The 18,735-nt window shown below is 47.6% G+C and overlaps 1 protein-coding gene across 6 annotated transcripts in view; it reads left to right on the top strand.

Moving 5' to 3' along the window:
• Nucleotides 1-18,735, top strand: part of ZFAT (zinc finger and AT-hook domain containing) — a 291,267-nt gene that overhangs the window by 59,706 nt on the left and 212,826 nt on the right. The window contains exons 8-10 of one of the 6 annotated variants that reach the window (XM_034668646.1): nucleotides 14,809-14,925; nucleotides 15,164-15,251; nucleotides 17,083-17,232. The exons of 4 other annotated variants lie outside the window; for them this stretch is intronic. In XM_034668646.1, coding sequence (XP_034524537.1) covers nucleotides 14,809-14,925; nucleotides 15,164-15,251; nucleotides 17,083-17,232 — 355 coding nt within the window. The remainder of the gene's footprint in view (nucleotides 1-14,808; nucleotides 14,926-15,163; nucleotides 15,252-17,082; nucleotides 17,233-18,735) is intronic. One more of the 6 variants, XM_034668648.1, reaches the window with a different exon arrangement.

Below are 18,735 nucleotides of genomic sequence, written 5' to 3'. Positions count from 1 at the left end.
CTACCCTTGGTGCCTGGGGCGCTGTCTTGCTTCCTGGGGGCCCAGCACGCGAGTGCCCGCAAGCAGGCACTTCGCTTCTCAGAACGCTTCACCCCGGGATTCTTTTGCAGGGAGAGTCTCAGATGTCGCAGAATGATTTGGTTGAACAAATTTCGTCTCTGTACAGATTTTTCAGCATCAGAGAAAAACTACAGAAGATCTGCAGAGTAGAAATAAAGCAAGGATTTGTTAAATGACGTTATAAAGAGTTATTAATAACAGGGGTGCTAGTAGTAAGAGCTGCCACTAAGAGTGGAGAGACTGAGTTCGATAGTGCCTGGAAGGCAGTAGGCAGTATCGGGTTCACGGGGAGAGCGCAGTAAACCGTGATGACCACTGTCGTCCTCTTGTGTTGTTGGTTGTTGTCGACTGTCTGCAAGAGATTGTCTGTGAAGCGTTTTTATTAAAAAAAAAAAATGATAACGTAATCCAAGAGGCTGTTAAAATTCATAATGGTTAAACTTGTTTAATTCTTCGGTGGTGATTATGTAACTTAATGAATGTTTTTGCAAATTCTCACGTCACTCAAGGGGCGGACACCTGAGCGTGATTTGAGCCTTCTGCAGGTATAAAGGAGGCCCCTCTGGCCCCAGGTGTGGTTCTGCTTTAATGACATTCCTTTTTATACGACAGACAGCCCAGAAGGAGGCTTCGGAAGCTTGGTGTGCTTCCACTGTGTTCCAGCACAGAAATCATTCACTCTGTGGCACTTTGTCAGTATGGGTGAAGTTGGGGTGTTACGGGTGCAGTGGGGTGGGTCAGGGCACGTGCTTTGGGGTTAGATGCCTGCTGATACCGTCTCTAGCACTGATGAGCTGTGGATATTGGGGCAAGTCTCTTGACCTTTCTGAGACGTGGCAGCCTTGTGTATGAAATATATATTAGTATATCTCCATCTTCAGACATGCACACGCGTATTATCTATGCATTTATGTGCAGACACGTGTGTATTATACACGTGTAGACACGTGTGCATACACATGTTTAATACATGCTTGCAGACACCATGTATGTTTGTCTATGTATATAGCTCTCCCGGATTCTTGGGAGGATAAGATGGAATGTTCTGGCAAGAACCTGGCTCAGTGATTGTATTGTCGACCATGTGTCCGCTACTGCCTGTCACCTCGGACCTCTTAGCTGTGTTTCTCTCTCTTTCTCAATAGGGCACGAAGGTAGACTCTTCCTATTTCCTTACAGAATTGCTGTTAGATTGGTAGTGCTTCTCGTGCTGTCTCAGGGCGGGGGGAAACTGGGGTGGCAGAAGTCATTACGATGACCTTGCTAGAAACGCGTATGAAGTCAAGAGGGAGGGAGGCCAACATGGGGCCAGGATGCGAGGGGCAGCCTTGGGGTGTAGCCGCTAAGTCCAGGAACCAGGCTGTGGGTTTTAGTTCTGACTAAACGTCCCCCATTGGCCATGCATCTGACTTCAAGTTGAGTCCTGTAACTGCCCCGTGCCTCAGTTTACCCATCCTCAGGAGGGTGAGGTGAGAGAATATATGTAAATGTCTCAGAACGATGCCTGATATGGAGTAAGCACCATATGCCACTGACTGTTAGAATTACTGTTATTTATTCTGCTTACCATTTGGGGACTTGTTGCCCTGCATGGAGAGACTCTGAAACAGAGGCTGAAGGCTGACACAGAAGAGGAAGTTACAAGAGCTCTTCAGCGTGTGGGACTGGTTTTTCCCCATACCCGTTTTCCTTGCGATGCGTGTGTCAGGGGAACTCAGGTCCAGCCCAGGCATTTTCCTGCCTCTAGATGCTGGTGCTCAGCATCCTGGCCACATCCCTGGTCCTCACGGTCAGCAGGGCCCGTCGGGGACACAATCTTAAGCCCCGATTTCACATGCTTTCATTTATCTTGATAACCTGGCATTTAAAGAAGCTTCTCTTCAACTTTCTGTGGTTGTGAATCTTCCTTCAGAGAGGCTGTGTCTCGTGTCGACACTTGAGAGGGTGTGTTGGGGAAGGGGGGATGGTGGTTGTTCTCATCCTGTGGTCTGGGCCCCCCATCATAATTAATTCTCATACCACCTCCAGGAGGTGGGAGTGTTTCCTCCACTTCTGCACAGTCATTTGGTAACTCACCCCCGGTCACACTCGGTCCGGGCAGACGGTCCTGAATGTCAGAATGTTTCTTGGACACTTGCACACCACTGGAAGGAACATGGTGGAGGTCGACTTTGTCCCGTGATAGCAGGGACTGCATGGATACGTCCTGTGCTGTGTCTCGTGCTACGATAATGGAACGTCCCTGAGAGCTCCCGCAAGAGAAGAGGGGGAATAAGGGAGCATGACTCTGTTGACCTTGTAAAAACGGGGTGTTATCCCAATTCTCATCAACACTCACGTTTTCTTAGAAGTTGTTAAAGTTGCTGGAGCAGGAGCAAGCCCCCTTTTTACAGCGCCTTTTTACAGTGATTTCAGTCTTTCCCTCCCTGATGTTCGCAGTTTTTCCATTTGAGGAATTTTTTTTTTTAATGATTTTTTATTATATTATGTTAGTCACCATACAGTACATCCCCGGTTTCTGATGTAAAGTTCGATGATTCATTAGTTGCGTATAACACCCAGTGCACCGTACAATACGTGCCCTCCTTACTACCCATCACCGGTCTATCCCATTCCCCCACCCCCCGCCCCTCTGAGGCCCTCAGTTTGTTTCTCATAGTCCATAGTCTCTCATGTTTCATTCCCCCTTCTGATTACCCCCCCTTTCATTTGAGGCACTTTTAAAGGTGAACGTGCTACTGCTTCCCAGAAGCTCACCGACGCAGGCTGGAGGCTCCATCCTCTGCGTGGTTGGGCATTGGGATTTCAGACATGAGTACGACCCCCTGTCTGCCTTCAAGGTGCTCTGTTTCGGGGTTGGGGGGTAGTGATAAACAAGAGGACAGTATATCATGGGGGGGGTAAGTGAGGCCAACACAAAGTGCCTTCCCCTCCCACACCACTTCGGAGAGGTCAGGGTAAAGGAGGGCGGGCTGCCTGGAGGAGGGGTTCTGAGCTTGATGAGTAGGATTTGGTCAAAGGAGAGGCAAGGGGGAAGCTCCCGGCAGAGAAGGCAGCACACACCAAGGGGAAACCTTTTGTATTTACACTAGGTTATTGAAAACGTTTTCCATGAAGCACATGGACTGTATTACCAATGTAAGATGGCATCATTTATGAAAATAGGTTCCAGTATTTTGAGTTTAGACAACGTTTGTTTTTTGAGCCTGTAAATCATTCCTGGAATGAAGCCTAAGCTAGCAGGGGAATGTTGACCTGGTGGGGAGATCTTCTGTTAGCTAGCATCGCTTACTTTCCCCACCCCAAGCCCTAGGCAGCTGCTATTCTGCTTTCTAGTTCTGTGGATTGGCCTGGCTGGGGATTCCATATAAGGGGAATCATGCAGTTTATAAATAATGGCAGAGTGAGTGTATACTCTTCTTTCTCAGGGTCGTGGTGAGGGCCCCATGAGATAACGCGAATGAGCTTCATGATGTAAAGGTGCTGAGTGGAGGGCTCCAGTAAGGGAAGGGCCTGCCTGGCTTGGGAGAGTGGTGCTGGTGTGACCTTGCATAGCCTGGGGCTTGGTTCCCTTACGTGTGACCCGGAGTGATGGGCCAGGTGTGTTAAAAGTCCCGTTGGACTTTCTGCATTTGATCCAGCACTTGCCTGTTTTCAACTCTGATTCCCATGCAGTGCAAAACGAAGGAAATTTTAAATTGAACCCCTGCCCCACCCCAGATGGGCCTCCATCCAGGTCCATTCTAGTTGCCGTAGGACCCTGGGATAATTTGGCTCAGTTTCCTATTTCTGTGACTCTTAACCATGTCTTTGCTAATGATGCACTCAGTGGTCAGAAGGCGTGAGTACAGTTAATATGGTCTCTCCCCTCACATCCTCCCTCTCCCGAGGAACTAGGCTGTGTGACTTACAGTCAAAGCTGTATTAGCATCAAGGAAGTGTGGAGAGACAGCCAAAGGCAGTAGTTAATGATGTTGCTGGAGCAAGCCCCCTTTCTACGGCACTGTGCAGAGTTTGTGCAGGGGAGACTTGAAGAACGTGTAATGCCAGGGGCTTTGGGCTCTGGAGTGCTGTAGCCCAGACCCCATGTCCACCTCCATGATCTAGGGCATTTGCCGAGCCTCCGCTTTCTCATTTGTAACATGAAAATTAGGTACCATCTCTGGCCTCTCAAGTTGTGGCATGTAAATTAGAAAATGTGTGGGACGCCCAGATCAGTTTTTGCTGTCCGTAGGTCATGGTCTGTGAAACAGTTTAGTGAGTCACAACTAGTAATTATCTCTTAAAAAATGAAATGCCATAGGATAAAATAGAAATTACTAACATTAGGCACCCGTACCCGAGGTTAAGTGTTGTTTTCTGAGACCTTTGTTTCTGTGTTTTAAGATTATTTATTTGAGAAAGAGATTGGGAGGAGCAAGTGGGCTTGCGGGGCAGGGGAGAGGCAGAGGCAAAGGAAGAGAGAGAATCTCAAGCAGACTCCACACTGCGCAGAGCCCAATGTGGGGCTCGATCTCATGACCCTGAGATAATGACCTGAGCCGAAACCAAGAGTCAGACGCTCAACCAGGTGCCCCTATTTCCGTGTTTCAGTATGTTCATGTATCAGTGTGTGTGCGTGTGTGTCCCAGATGGCAGTGGCAAATGGGTGACCTCCTGTGGGTCACTCTAAATAAGTTTATGTTACTGACCCAGGTGAGGTAATTCATGACGTCACGAATCCGAGTCACATGGGGGTGAGAGGTTGCTGGGCTCAATGCCTCCACTGTAATTTGAGGGGGACCTGGGAATCTGCCCCGTAAGTCCCTCCTGATAGACACGCTTGAAGTGGCAGGAACTGGAGCATGTGTTGGGTGTTCACGACATGTCAGTCTTCTCCCTTTATCTCCAGCTTGTGTTCCTTCTAAGACGAGCTCACGGGTAACCGGCCGGTCTGAGGGCGCTTGTAGCAGTCACGAGCCCTCACTGGCAAAAGGGCATCTTTTGGTGTCACCTGCTAACTCGACCCCTCAGAGGGTGTGGCTTCGCTTCCTCACTCCTCTGGTACCTGGTCTGTGACGTGCCTCCCGGGTTGTTGGGGGAATTTAGTGAGATGCTGTTGGTGAGGGACTCAGCGCAGGTCCAGGCCACAGGGCGGCGGCCCGTCTGAGCCAGCTTGTCCTTCTTAGCAGTAGCAGGAGGAGGGGGAGTGGTAGGAGCGGGGCGTGCAGGCAGCACCATCCGTCCAGGGCGGGATGCTCTCTCATCACACGTTTCAGATTAGCTCTTGGTCCCTGTCTTTGAAAAATGTGTGCTCTGTTTCTGGCTACAAGGGCACATTTAAAACATCTTACTCGTACTTGCTGGAAGTAAAGCAACATGTTGCCAGCAAAGCACAGAGAAAATAGAGGGAGCTACTGCCTCCGGTATCTTTCTGGAAATCAACGGATTTGTCTGTTTTTGTTTTTGTTTTTTAAGTGGAGGAAAATGTTACTGAAAAGTGATTGGATACGAGGTTTTCTTTTCCAGGATCCAGGAGAGGATGGTCTTTTCCTCCGTGGGCACAGACCAGTTTGTTTCTGTGTGGCGGTGTCTGGGCGCTTATCTACAGTGCAGGAGACCTCGGGCCCCCCACGCTTCCTGTGTATGAGAGGCAGCTTCCTGTGAGCAAGGAGGGGGTCGAGGATTGAAGGGGCTCGCCTGGCAAAACAGAGCTGCTTTCGGTTGACAGCGGGATCCTTGAGTCGAAATCCCAAATGGAACACATTTGGTTTTTTCCCTTTCCTTTTCCTTTTCCTTTTTCCTTCCCTTCCCTTCCCTTCCCTTCCCTTCCCTTCCCTTCCCCTTCCCTTCCCTTCCCTTCCCTTCGTTTTTCTTTTCTTTTCTTCGTTTTTCTTTTCTTTTTTTTTTTTTGTGTGTGTGTATGTGTGTGTTGGGGCCATGGTGGGGGGGAGGCTTTTTTCCTAGCTTGTTCAAATCAGTCACAATTTCAGGGTCACCTTTTCTGCCTGTGTGTGGTGGCAGCTCTCACTCGCTCACGGGCCCCAGGAGGGCAGGGCCAGTGTCTCATACCTCTGTCCTTAGTGCAATGCCTGGCACATAACAGGGGCCCTTGGAAGGTCTGAGGAATGAATGAGTGAGTCCACAGAGGACAGCGGACACCATCACCCTGCTTTTATTCCTGAGAGATTGTTCAGAGTGGAATCTCCCACCCAATTTTTTAAACTTGACATCACATATTTTACAGCGGTAGTACTTATGTGATCATTAATACACTTGGTGGCCGGGGGCAGGCTTGATATTCTCCACCCACTGCTAATTTCACACTTAGAACTGCCCAGTTGCTCTGGGGGCCAAGGCAACCTGCCCTAGAGCTGTAGACCGAGGTGGAGTCCACGGGGGGGGGGGCAGTGAGCCTGAGCCCTGGGTCAACGCCCACACCCCACACTGTGGCCACAGACTCCTGCTGATGCCTTTCTTCTTTCAAAGGGTACTTTGTTGCTTTGAAGGCCATTTCCACAGAGCAAACATACTCCGAGGGCTGGGCTTCTTGACTGTCATTACCGTGCAGGCCTCTCGCTCTCCGCCTCTGCCAGGAACTCTTTTAACAACCGCTCTTTTTACGGTGGTTGTGTCAGTTTGGGTTTTCATCTCCAGTATGGAACTGAGGCTTTGGGGAAAGAAATTAAATGAGTCCTAAGAGTGCCCCCTCCTCCTGCCGCCTGTGTCCTACCGCCTGTGCCCTTCTGACAATCTTCAAAGGCATCAAGAAATGAGGGGCCCTGATAAGCTCTAAGATAAATTGCTTTCAGACGATCAGAGATTAAAAGAAAAAAAAAATCTAATAGCAAGGTCTCAGGGGAGATGACAGTAAACTTCTTCAAAGCTCTGCTGAACGCCTCCATCATCTCTGCTGATGAGGGCACTGGGGGCAGACGGGGGTGGTAACAGGCCTCCTCCAGGATGCTCGCCAGGCCAGGGCGTCTTTCAGAAACAGCCTGTGAGCACGAGTTCCTATGTGCAGACTGAGGGAGTGATGGGGTGACCTTGAAGGGTCAAGGGCAGAGGAGGACAGTGATGGGAGCATCTTGAGAAGGCCTGAGCCCACAGCATAGCCTGGGTGGAAGTCTGTGGCATTGGCTGGGCACAAAGCTCAGGACAGTGTCACGAGAGCTGCCTGGACTGCTTGGACACCTGAGCTTGGCAGGCATCGCTTGGAACCCAGATGTTTTGTGGGACCTGCAGCCAGACTGTTTGATGGTTCAGAGGGACTTTTGTTTTTGTTTTTATTTTATTTTATTTTATTTTGTTTTTATTTTATTTTATTATTTTTTTAAGATTTTATTTATTTGACAGAGAGAGAGATAGCCAGCGAGAGAGGGAACACAAGCAGGGAGAGTGGGAGAGGAAGAAGCAGGCTCCCAGAGGAGGAGCCTGATGTGGGGCTTGATCCCAGAACGCCGGGATCATGCCTTGAGCCGAAGGCAGATGCTTAATGACTGCGCCACCCTGGCGCCCCTGTTTTTGTTTTTAAATACCAAGTACCGTTCTCCTCAGTGTGCTCCAGGGAACACCCTCTCTGGAGATGTTCTGCAACAGTGGCATCTAATCCACAAAGGAATTTGGAGGGTGCTCACTCAGACCCCCCTCTTGCAGATTCCCAGGGTGCGTTAGCCCACGAGAAGATCTCTTATCTGAGGCCGAGTTGCGTTAATAACAATGCCACAGCAACATCGAGTGCTCACTATCGAGAGGCCAGGGTCCATTCTAAGCACTCTGTGTGTTCTCTCTTAATAAACTTTATTTTTTTAGAACAGTTTTAGGTTCACTGCAGATTGACCTGTAAGTACAGAGATTTCTCTGTCCCCAAACAGGCACAACCGACCCCACTATTGACATCCCACACCACAGTGTTACTGTTGTTACAGTCCATGAATGGACACTGACACGCTGGTAACACCCAGAGCCCGGAGTTTACATCTGGGGCCACTCTTGGTGTTGTGCGTTCTGTGGGTGTGGACAGTGGATAATGACATGCACCCGCCATTATCGCCTCATGCAGAAGAGTGTCACTGCCCTCACATCCTCCTCACTCCACCTGTTCATCCCTCTCTTCCCTCCACATTCTGGCCACTATGCATTCTTTCACCGTCTCCATGGTTCTGCTTTTTTCAGAATGTCATAGAGTTGGAATCGTATAGTTTGGAGCCTTTTCACACCAGCTTCTTTCACTTCGTAAGCAGATCCTTGATTCGTTTCTGATCTTAGTGGGAAGACTTCTAGTGTCTCATCATTAAGTATGATGATAACTGTAAGTATTTTATAGATAATCTTTATCAACTTGAGGAGGTTATCCCCCTTCCTATTTTACTGAGATTGTTTATCGTGAATGGATGTTGGATTTTACCAAATTCTTCTTATGTTTCTATTGATATGAGCATGTGATTTTTATTTCTTACCCTGTTGGTGTGATAGATTTTTTATTTGATTTTAGAATGTTGAATCAGCCTTGCCTAGTAGGGATAAATTCCATTCGATTGTGGTGTGTAGTTCTTTTTTACATTGTTGTTTCGATGTGCTAATGTTTTGCTGAGGATTCGTCTCTGTTCATGAGCGATATTGGCCTGTAATTTACTTTTCTTGTAATGTCTTTGTCTGTTTTTGATATTGGGGTAATGCTGGCCTTTGTGGAATGAGTTAGGAAGTTCAATTCTTCTGCTTTTGTTTTCTGAAAGAGATTGTAGAGAATTGGTATAATTTCTTCCTTACGTGTTTGGTGGAGTTCACTGGTAAATACATCTGGGATTGGTGCTTTTTGTTTTGGAAGATTATTATTATTATTATTACTATTATTATTTTTAAAGATTTATTTGAGAGAAAGTGTGCATGAGCAAGGGGAGGGGTGGAGGGAGAGGGAGAGAGAATTTCAGGCATACTTCTTGCTGAGTGTGGAGCCTGATGCGGGGCTCAACCCTGAGTTCATGACCTGAGCCAAAACCAAGAGTCAACCAACTGAACCACCTGGGCACCCCTTTTTTTGGAACATTATTGATGTCATTTCTTTAACAGAGATAGGACTGTTATGATTATTTATTTCTTTGTGAGTTTTGGCAGTCTGTGTCTTTTAAAGAATTGGTCTGTTTCCTTTAGGTTGTCAAATTTGTGGGCATAGACTTATTCATGGTATTTCTTTACTATCTTTTTAATGTTCAGGGGATCTGTGGTGTGTCCCCTTTTTCAGTAGTCTGTCCCCTTTTTCATTTCTTGTATTAGTAACTTGTGGCCTCTCTTTTGCCTAGTTAGCCTGGTTAGAGGTTTAATGATATTATTGATCTTTTCAAAGAGCTAGCTTTTTTTTTTTTCCTCTGTTGATTTCCTGTATGTATGTATGTATATATGTATCTTCAAGTTTTTATTTAAATTCTAGCTAACATATACTATAACATTGGTTTCAGGAGTAGAATTTAGTGGTTCATCACTTAAATATAATACCCAGTGCTCATCACAACAAGTGCCCTCCTTAATGCCCGTCCCCCATCTAGCTCATCCCCTGCCCATCTTCCACCAGCAACCCTCAGTTTGTTCTCTGTAGTTAATTTTCTCTCATGGTTTGCCTCCCTCTCTCTTTTTTTCCCCCCTTCCCCTATGTTCATCTGTTTCTTAAATTTCGCATGAGTGAAGTCATATGGTATTTGTGATTTCCTATTGTAATTTATTTGGTTTCTGCTCTAATTTTTAATTTTTTTCTTCTGCTTAATCTGAATTTAATTTACTCACCTTTTTCTGCTTTCCTAAGGTGGAAGCTTAGAAGATCAATTTTAGATCTTTCTTCTTTTCTAATATTATACGTTCAGTGTTCTGTAAATTTCCCCCTAAGTACAGTTTTCGTTGCTTTTCATAGATTTTGATAACTTGTGTTTTCATTTTTATTTAATTTAAAATTTAAAAAAATTTTTCTTGAGATTTCTTCAACTTGTGTTATTAAAAGTATATTGTTTAATTTGTACATATTTTGAGATAGTCCAGCTTTCTGTTATTGATTACTAGTGTAATCCATTGGGGTCTGTGAGCAGACTCTGTATGATTTCTTTTCTTTTCAATTTGTTGAGGGCTGTTTCATGGCCCAGAATGTGGTCTATTTCGGTGAATGTTCTATGTGACCTTGAGAAGAATGTGTATTCTGTTGTTGCAGTAGTCTGTAGGTGTCAATTGTACCCAGTTGATTAATGGTGGTGTTGAATTCAGCTGTGTCCTCACTGATTTTCTGCCTGCTGGATCTGTCCGTTTCTGATAGAGGGGCGTTGAAGTCTCCAACTGAAGCAGTGGGTTCATCTTTTTCTCCTTGCCGGTCTACCAGTTTTCCCCTCAGGCTTTTTGACTGTGTTGTTAGATGCATACATGTTAAGGATTATTATGTCTTGGAGAATTGACCCCTTCAACATTATGTAAGTGCCCGTTTTTATAAGTGATAACTATCCTTGAAGTCTGTTCTGCCTGAAATTAAGCTGCTTCCCCTTTCTTTTGATTAGTGTTAGCATGGTATAATTTCCTTCTAATATGCTTGTGTCTTTAAATTTAAAGTGGGTCTTCTTACAGCCAACGTATTGTTGAATCTTGTTTCTTGATCCAGTCTGGCAATCTCTGTCTTTTAATTGGTACATTTAAGATCATTTGATAAAGTGATTATTGGTATAGTTGAATTAATATTTATTATATTTGTCAGTGTTTTCTATTTGTTGTCCTTGTTCTCTGTTCCTTTGTGTTCCAATATTTTTCTGTTGTTTGTAGTTTTATTTAATTATTTATTTATTTTAAAAAGATTTTATTTTTCTGAGAGAGGGTGAGAGAGTGAGCATGAGCAGGGGGAGGGGCAGAAGGACAAGCCGACTCCTCGCTGAGCAGGGAGCCCAACATGGGGCTTGATCCCAGAACCCTGGGATCATGACCTGAGCCGAAGGCAGACACCTAACTGACTGAGCCACCCAGGCGCCCCTCGTTTGTAGTTTTAATTGAGCATTTTATATGATTTCATTTTCTCTCCTTACTTAGCATACATTAACTTTTACTTTTTTTTTTTTTTACTTTTTCTAGTGGTTACCCTAGAACTTCTATACATTTCTATATAATCCAAGTTGATTTTCATATAGCACTGTTCCACATTATGGATAGTGTGAGTACCTTGTAATTAACAAAATAATCCTAATTCCTTCTTTGTACCCCTTGTATCACTGCTGATATTTATTTTACTTTTATATAAACATTTGTATCTAGAAAGCATATATTATTGAATACATTGTTGCTGTTATTTTGAACAGACTTTGTTAGATCAATTAAGCTTAAGATAAATAAATTTTTTTTTTTACCTTACTTCTTCCTTCTCCAATGCTCTAATTTATGCAGGTCAAGATTCTGACTTTATTTTGTTCTAATATTTCTTGTAAGACAGTGTAAGTAGTAACAGATTCCTTCAATTTTTATTTGTCTGAGAAAATCTTTATTTCTCCTTCATTTTTGAAGGATACTTTTGCAGGGCACAGAATTCTGGGTTGGTGTTTTTTTTCCTTTCAGCTCTGTAAATATTTCACTCTCTTCTCTTCTTGCTTTTGTGGTTTCTCAGAAGTTGGGTATAATTCTTATCTTTGTTCCTCCAGGGGTAAGGTGTCCTCCCCACCAACCCTGGCTTCATTCAGTATTTTTTCTTTAACTTTGGTTTACTATAGTTCAAACATGATAGGTGTAGTTTATTTGGTATTATTCCTATTTGGTGTCTCTGAGCTTTTTGGATCTGTTTTGGCGTTTGACATCCTGTTAGGGAAATTCTCAGTCATTACTGTTTCAAATATTTCTTCAGTTCCTTCATCTCTTTCTTCTTCTTCTTCTCGTATTCCCAGTACATGCATATTACACCTTCTGTCGTCCCACGGTCCTTGGACGTTCTGTTTCCATCAGTCTTCTTTCCTGCCTGCTTTTCAGTTTTAGAGGTTTCTTTAGAGATATCCCTAAGCTCAGAAATTCTTTCCTCAGCTGTGTCCAGTCTCTTCCTACTCCCATCAGAGACATTCTTCACTTCTGTTGGAGCGGTTTTGATCTCTGGCATTTCTTTGTTGTTTTTTTTCTGAGAATGTTCATCTTTCTGCTTACATTGTGGGCAGTGTCTCTTGCCTGCTCTCTGCATCCTCCGGTAGAACCCTGAGCACGCGCATCAGAGCTGTTTTAAATAGTCTGATAATCCCAGCCTCCTTGCCGTATCTGAGTCTGGTTCTGGTGCCTGCTCTGCCTCTTCAGACTGTGTTTTTTGCCTTTGAGTGTGTCTTACAATTTTTTTCTTCCTTCAGGACAGGATGTACTGGGTACAAGGAACTGCAATAGGCCTTTATTAATGTATTGGTAAGATGTGGGGGAGGGGGATCCTTCTATAATCCTGTGATAAGGTCTCAGTCTCTCTGTTAGCCTCTGCTGTTGGACATGAACTTCACCAGTGTTCCTCGGTTTTTCCCCAACTCCCTTGGGTGGGAAAGGATGGCTAAAGTGGTCTGAGTTTGCGTATATCCTTTTTCACACGTGGAAGGATGTAGGAGGAGGTTGAAGGTGGGTATTTCCCTTCCCCCAGTAGCTATTCTCTGGTATTACCCCCCAGGTTAGGCTCTGGTTAATTGGTTTCCCCTGGGGGCAGGCCTTGTTGAGAGCAAGAGAATGCTGTGGTGTATTTCAAAATGGTTCCTTTTCCCCTCTCCTTGCGGGAAGCGGAAGCATGGGTTTTTCTCTGGTATTCACCCAGAGTACAAGGTGGAGCTCCTGGAGGCAACACGTACAAAGGTGGGTGGCCCTGGAACGTTTAACTCTCTCAGTTGTCCCCAGCGAGCTTCCGGCATCTCCTCAGTTCCCGTCCAAGTTTCCCTGCTCTGGTCCTGGTCCGCAGGGAGGTTTCTGCCTGTGGGTTTTTGCTCCAAGAAGTCATGATTCTGTGCATTGTCTCCAGCTTGAGGGGCAGTGGGTTGCCCTATGACTTCATGTCTCTTACAGATTAAGAAGAGTTGTTGTTTTTTCAGTTTGTCCAACATTTCATGTGTTGTTAGGATGGAGTGGAGACTTCCGAGCTTCTTACGTGCTGGACTGGCAAATGGAAGTCCACTTTATGTGTTTTTAATGTCCTTTTTCCTCCTAGCAAGGAGGCTGTTTTTATTGCCATTTTACAAATGAAGAAACCAGGGCATTGACAGGTGAAGTCACTTGCCCAAAGTTCCCCAGCTAGTAAGTGGTGAAACTAGGATTTGAACCTAGGGTTTTGGAGCCCTCAGTCTGTACTCCTGGTCACTGTCTTATAGGAGCAGGAACTTTGGATTACAGAGGTCTGCTTTGGACACCGTCCTCTGCTCTCGGCAGTGGGGGGTAGTGTGTGACCTTGGGCAGCTTCTCAGATGAGAGCTCAGCACTCTGCATGAGTAAGTTCTTAAGAAATGGTTGCTATTGTTGCTATTATTATTTATTGGTGTGAGGATGTGAGTAGACTGCATTTTCGGGTGACTTACTCATTTTTCATGACATGGGGAGCACTTGGTGCAATGCTGAGCTCCTCGTAGGTGCCCAGGAAGTGGTGGGAATTCGTTCTCCTGTAAATCCAAGTGAACAGGGACTGGGAACATCCTCCGGAACACACATGGCCCGAAACCCTTCCTTGCAGCCTCGGCTCCTGCATTTCTTGTGGGCTCATGCAGTTTGTTAACACAGGTCACACTTCGCAGCTCGTTGTGGGTTTGCAGGTGTTTCTGTGCCTGGTGAGCTTGCACTGATGCTGCCGCACTTGGCTGTCTTCCCTGTCGGGGATGCTGTGGGGGCGGGCAGGAGCAAACTCCCACGCAGAGCACTGCTCTGTCTGCCTGCCCCTCCCACCTGTTTGACACACCTGTACACAGGTGGAGTCCGGCTGCGGCCCTTTCCCTACGTCTGCTCACTCCCTGTATTAGCCCCTAGGGCCCCCGACCCACTGAGTGGCATAAACAATGATGTTTATTGTCTCCCAGTTCTGGAGGCCAGGATCCCACGATCAAGGTGTTTGCATGGTTTTGGCCGTGAGGGAGAGGCTATTCTTCACCTCTCTCCTAGCTTTTGGTGTTTTGCCAGCAATCTCTGTTGTTCCTTGGCTTGCAGACTCGTCACCTGGATTTCTGCCTCCTTCTCCGCATGGCATCCCCCCTTTGTGCATGTCTGTGTCCAAATTTCCTTTTTTATCAGGAAGCCAGTCATGTAGGAATTGGGCCCCCCCACAATGACTTCAGCTGAACTATTGCATCTGCAATGACCTTGTTTCCAAATAAGGTCTCATTCCAAAGTACTGAGGGTTAGGACTTCAGTTTGAATTTTGCAGGGGACATTGGTTAACCCATAACACCTGGGGGGAATTAGCACGTGCAGTAGACTTACAGTGAGCTGAAGGAAAAGATGAGCAAAAGCTGTAGCTGGATCATTGACAAAAGCCTCTCCCGTAGTGAGAATGTAGCTGGCGGTTAGCTGGGTCAAGGAAGTGAGGAGCAGTGTGGGAGGACCCCTTACCTGCGGCCTCAGTGGCACGCAGGTCTTGGGAGTCGTAGGAGCAGCCTGGGGTGGGCATTTCGGGTTCAGATGCCGGCTCTTCCCCTCAGACTTGGGGCTCATCACCCTTGGCCTCGTGTCTTAATCTGTAACACGAGCATCATAATGCCTATCAATTAAAAGTGGTTGTGAGTCTCAGTAAAATAACTTCTATGAACCCCCCTCCCCCCCACCACGCAGAGAGCACTGGAGGACATAATACGTGTTGGGTCGTGGAGCAGCGCTGGTCCGCGCAGTAGACCTCGAGGCCGAGCCCTGCCCTCTGCTGGCCTGGCCACCTCCAGCAGACCGTCATCTGTAAGCCCCGTCCCCCCCTTCTGAAATGGAGCTGGGACCATTCCCTGGCGCTCCTGAGCTCCCCGCTGTGGGGGGCCAGGTGCAGGCGGCATGTCACGTGTTTGCAGAGGTGCACTGTGGTCTAGCGGTGGTGGCGGCAGCCGTGGCGGTGGCGGCAGTGGTGGTGGCGGTGGTGGTTTTTCCATGGAGCCTAGGTTTGAATGAGACATCCCATTGATTATGCTCTCTTTCTGTTAAGGACAAAAGGAGTTACTCTTGTCCAGTGTGTGAAAAGTCTTTTTCGGAAGACCGATTGATAAAGTCGCATATCAAGACCAACCATCCTGGTAAGGTTATGCATCTTGGAGAGGAGATTAATTTTAAAGTGCTTATGTTTAAAACACAGCATTATATATCAATTACGTGAAATGGGAATAAAGGGGGATGAACGTATGAATGGATTCGAGGGAAACGATTACCTTTATTTAATGTGGGGAGTTGTTTTAATGCCTTCATTTTATCCTTTTATCTGGTCTGATACGTCTCCCCACACTCCCATCTCCTCCGTTTTAATGTTCACTTGGAATGCCTTTGGGTGGGTCACCTACAAACCGGTCTGACCTAGACGCCACTCCCCGGGGGCCCGTGAAAAGTTTGGTGCCCAACATGTTGGTCTATGAGGGGTGCGCGCTCCCAGGCTGAGGAGCCTTGCTGAGTTGGAGTGACTGTCACCTTGGGTCTCCCCACACTGGTCTCTGGCCACTGAGAGGTGTGAAGCACGAGCCACCTGGGCGTTCATGCCTGTCACACCTCCGTTTTCACCACCTGGGACACATTTCCTCCACTCTGCTAATTCCTGTTTATTCTCTGTGTTCTTCCTTGGAGTCCCATCCTTGGGGAGGATTTGGGGGCTCCCCAACTGGGGGAGGGCCCCTCCCCCCGCCCATACCCTGTTCTCGGTGCACTGACTCCTTGTGTTCAGGTCATTGGCAATTTTCTGCCCTTCCCCCCACCCTATTAGAGCCTTGGGGAAGGGCTACCACTGTTAAGGCTGATCCCAGGTCCCCGGTGTCACATGGGGCAGGCCCGAGAGCACAGACGTGGGAACTGTGTGTGGTATAAATGAGGAACAGGTAAGCCGGGTGCACTTTTCCCTGCGTCTACGTCCCCTTTGTATCTGCTTTATTTTGTATCTGCTCCTGTGCTAGGGGACTGACTCGCTGATTATAAATGATGCTGGAGAAAAGTAAAGAAATGACAGAGTTCACCGACACTCATGTTATTTGTGGGAACAGACGGAGCTTTAAGACCTTTGTCTGTGTGGGAACACGTGGGTTATGGGATTCTCTGATGGCCTCTTTCTGTGTCAGCCTGTGTCCAGTGTGAGCCGAGGGTGCTCATTTAAACTGGCCAGCCTTTCTCGTGAACATAGGTGAGGTGTTCTTTGTCTTTGGTCTAAACTTCAAATACATACAAAACACGGGGTAGTATGAGGCACCCCCACGGATACGCAACAGCTCACCTGCCACACTCGAGTGCATTTCGTCAGACTGGTTTCATGGATTGACCTCCAGACTTTCGTTCTAGAATATCTTAAAGTAGGTCCCGCACATATGTAATTTCCCCGTAAAAGTAGTTTGGGATGCGAATCAGGGTGTTTTTGGAACATAACACTAGGTCACCATTAAAACAGACAGAATCAATGGTGACTCTTTATTACCGCCTGGTATTAGTTTATTTAAAATTTCCTCAGTTGGCATAAGATTGTTTGAATCAAGACCCAGGTATTTTGCTTTTAGTCGTTATGTCACTTGAGTTTCTTATATTCTGTGGTTCACCCCACCCCACTTTTGTACCCTTGACATCAGTTTGTTGGAGGGACCGGTTCGTTTTTCCTGTAGATGATTTCATGTCCTGCATTTGTCTGATGCTGCCTCATGGTCTTGTTTCTCCATCCTTTGGATTTTATGCTCACGGATATTTAGATCTGAGACTTGATTAGATTCTGGTTCAATTTTTAGGCAACAATCCTACTGTGTGACTCCGGGGCACATCTTGATTGGCCAGCTGAGCGCTGCTGGGACCGGCCAGGGCACTGGGGCGCGGTCACGAGGTTCACGTATGTCTCGCGGGGCCGCCCCTCTTTGGCTGCTGCTGATCCCCCTGCTTTTCTCCTAGAGGTGTCCATGAGCACGATTTCTGAGGTTCTCGGGAGGAGGGTTCAGCTGAAAGGCCTGATTGGGAAGCGAGCCATGAAGTGCCCGTACTGCGATTTCTACTTCATGAAGAACGGCTCGGACCTTCAGCGGCATATCTGGGCCCACGAAGGTGAGTACTCCTCTTTCAGGGTGGAGCCCCCTTTTAGTCTCCATGCTTCCTGTGGGCGTACTTTAGGGGGCAGCCGTCTCGTCACGCGCCCGGAGGTTAGACGTCCTTCAGCTAGCTGGGCTCAGCGATTTCTGTTGCTGCCCGTCGGTTGCAGTTGCGGTGAGCAGAGGTGTGCGGTTCTTCCGCGCTTCCGTGGGAACTGTAGTGAAATTCTCCGTGACGCCTGCGCTAGGCAGTGAGCTTCAGGACAGTGCCATCTCCGTCACGGTGGTCACTAGAGCCCACCGCGGGGCGCTGGCGTGGTAGGTGTGAGCAGGTGTTGGGTTACAAATGAACGACGGCAAAGAGGACGGCAGAGAGGCCTCTGGTCCGGCATCGTGGAGGAAGAATCCAGAAGGCAGGGGAGTTGCTTGGAGATGAGGGGGTGGAAGGAGGAAGATAGGCTGTGCTTTAGAGGTGCTTGCCTGTGAAGAGAGGTGCGGGGAACAGGCTCTGGGACTTTGGGCAGTTGGCGGTCAGGAGGTCATTGGAGACAGCGGGCCACCAACTAGGCTTTCTGCTGTAAGGACGTGGCGCTCCTGGGGATGAGGCTCAGAGCCAGGGCCCGGAGCTGGGGGGGGGGGTCCTTCCGAACATTTGCAGAGGTCCCACCTGTGAGTTAGGGAGCTGGAGTGCCACAGGCAGAGGGCTCGTGGAGAGGACGAAGGACGAAGTGTTTTCTACGGAGAGGATAGAGACATCTGTCCTCGGGCCTTGGGGGAAGCACCGTGAGGAAGGGGGAGGCGAACAGTTCAGTGAACGGTGAAGTAGGGACCCGGACAAGGCAGAAGGAGCAGAGCTCAGAGCTAAGGTTGGGAGGCCCTGTTTGTTTACCAGGATGTAAGCACCTGCCCTCTGTGCCCTGGGCACATCCCGCAGCCCCGGTGAAGCCTCGATTTCCTTAACTGCAAAGTCTTTGGTCTTGTAGACAAGGGCTGAAATTGCTGGGCGCACAGGGTGTCAGGTCCTCTCCGCGCTCAGTGTTGGGCACGACGTCCTTCTCCCCACGCACGTTGCACTGGGTGTCATGGCCTTTTTCTTTACATCTCCCTCTGGACAGTGGCTACAGGAGCCGTGGCTTCTCAGCTTCAGAGCCCACTCAGTGTGTGCTCCAGAGTAGGTCCTCCGTAGGTGTTTGTCGAGTGGAGGGGGAGTAGCCAGGATGGCCCACAGTCCAAGCCTTTAGCCCAACAACAGCTCGCGTCCTAAGGCTCTGCTCAGTTTGTGAAAATGTGCTTACCCTTCTGATCCTGGGGACCCGATCCCATTGATTTCTGCACAGGTCCTTGTTTAATTTCGGCCAGCTTATCTCGGTTCAATTGCATGTAATGAATGTGTGCTGCAGAAACTGCTCGAGGGTCTATGCCCTCGAGTTCCTGGACTGTGAGGAGAGGCAGGTGCGGACAACTCGCAATGCGCTGTAGCAGTACGGCTAGCAGGGAGTTGCAGGACGCGGGGACACTG

Source organism: Ailuropoda melanoleuca, chromosome 9 (assembly GCF_002007445.2).
Source record: "Ailuropoda melanoleuca isolate Jingjing chromosome 9, ASM200744v2, whole genome shotgun sequence".
NCBI lineage: Eukaryota > Metazoa > Chordata > Mammalia > Carnivora > Ursidae > Ailuropoda > Ailuropoda melanoleuca.
The sequence above is the reverse complement of the archived record's forward strand: the minus strand, read 5'-3'. Positions and strand labels throughout refer to the sequence as shown.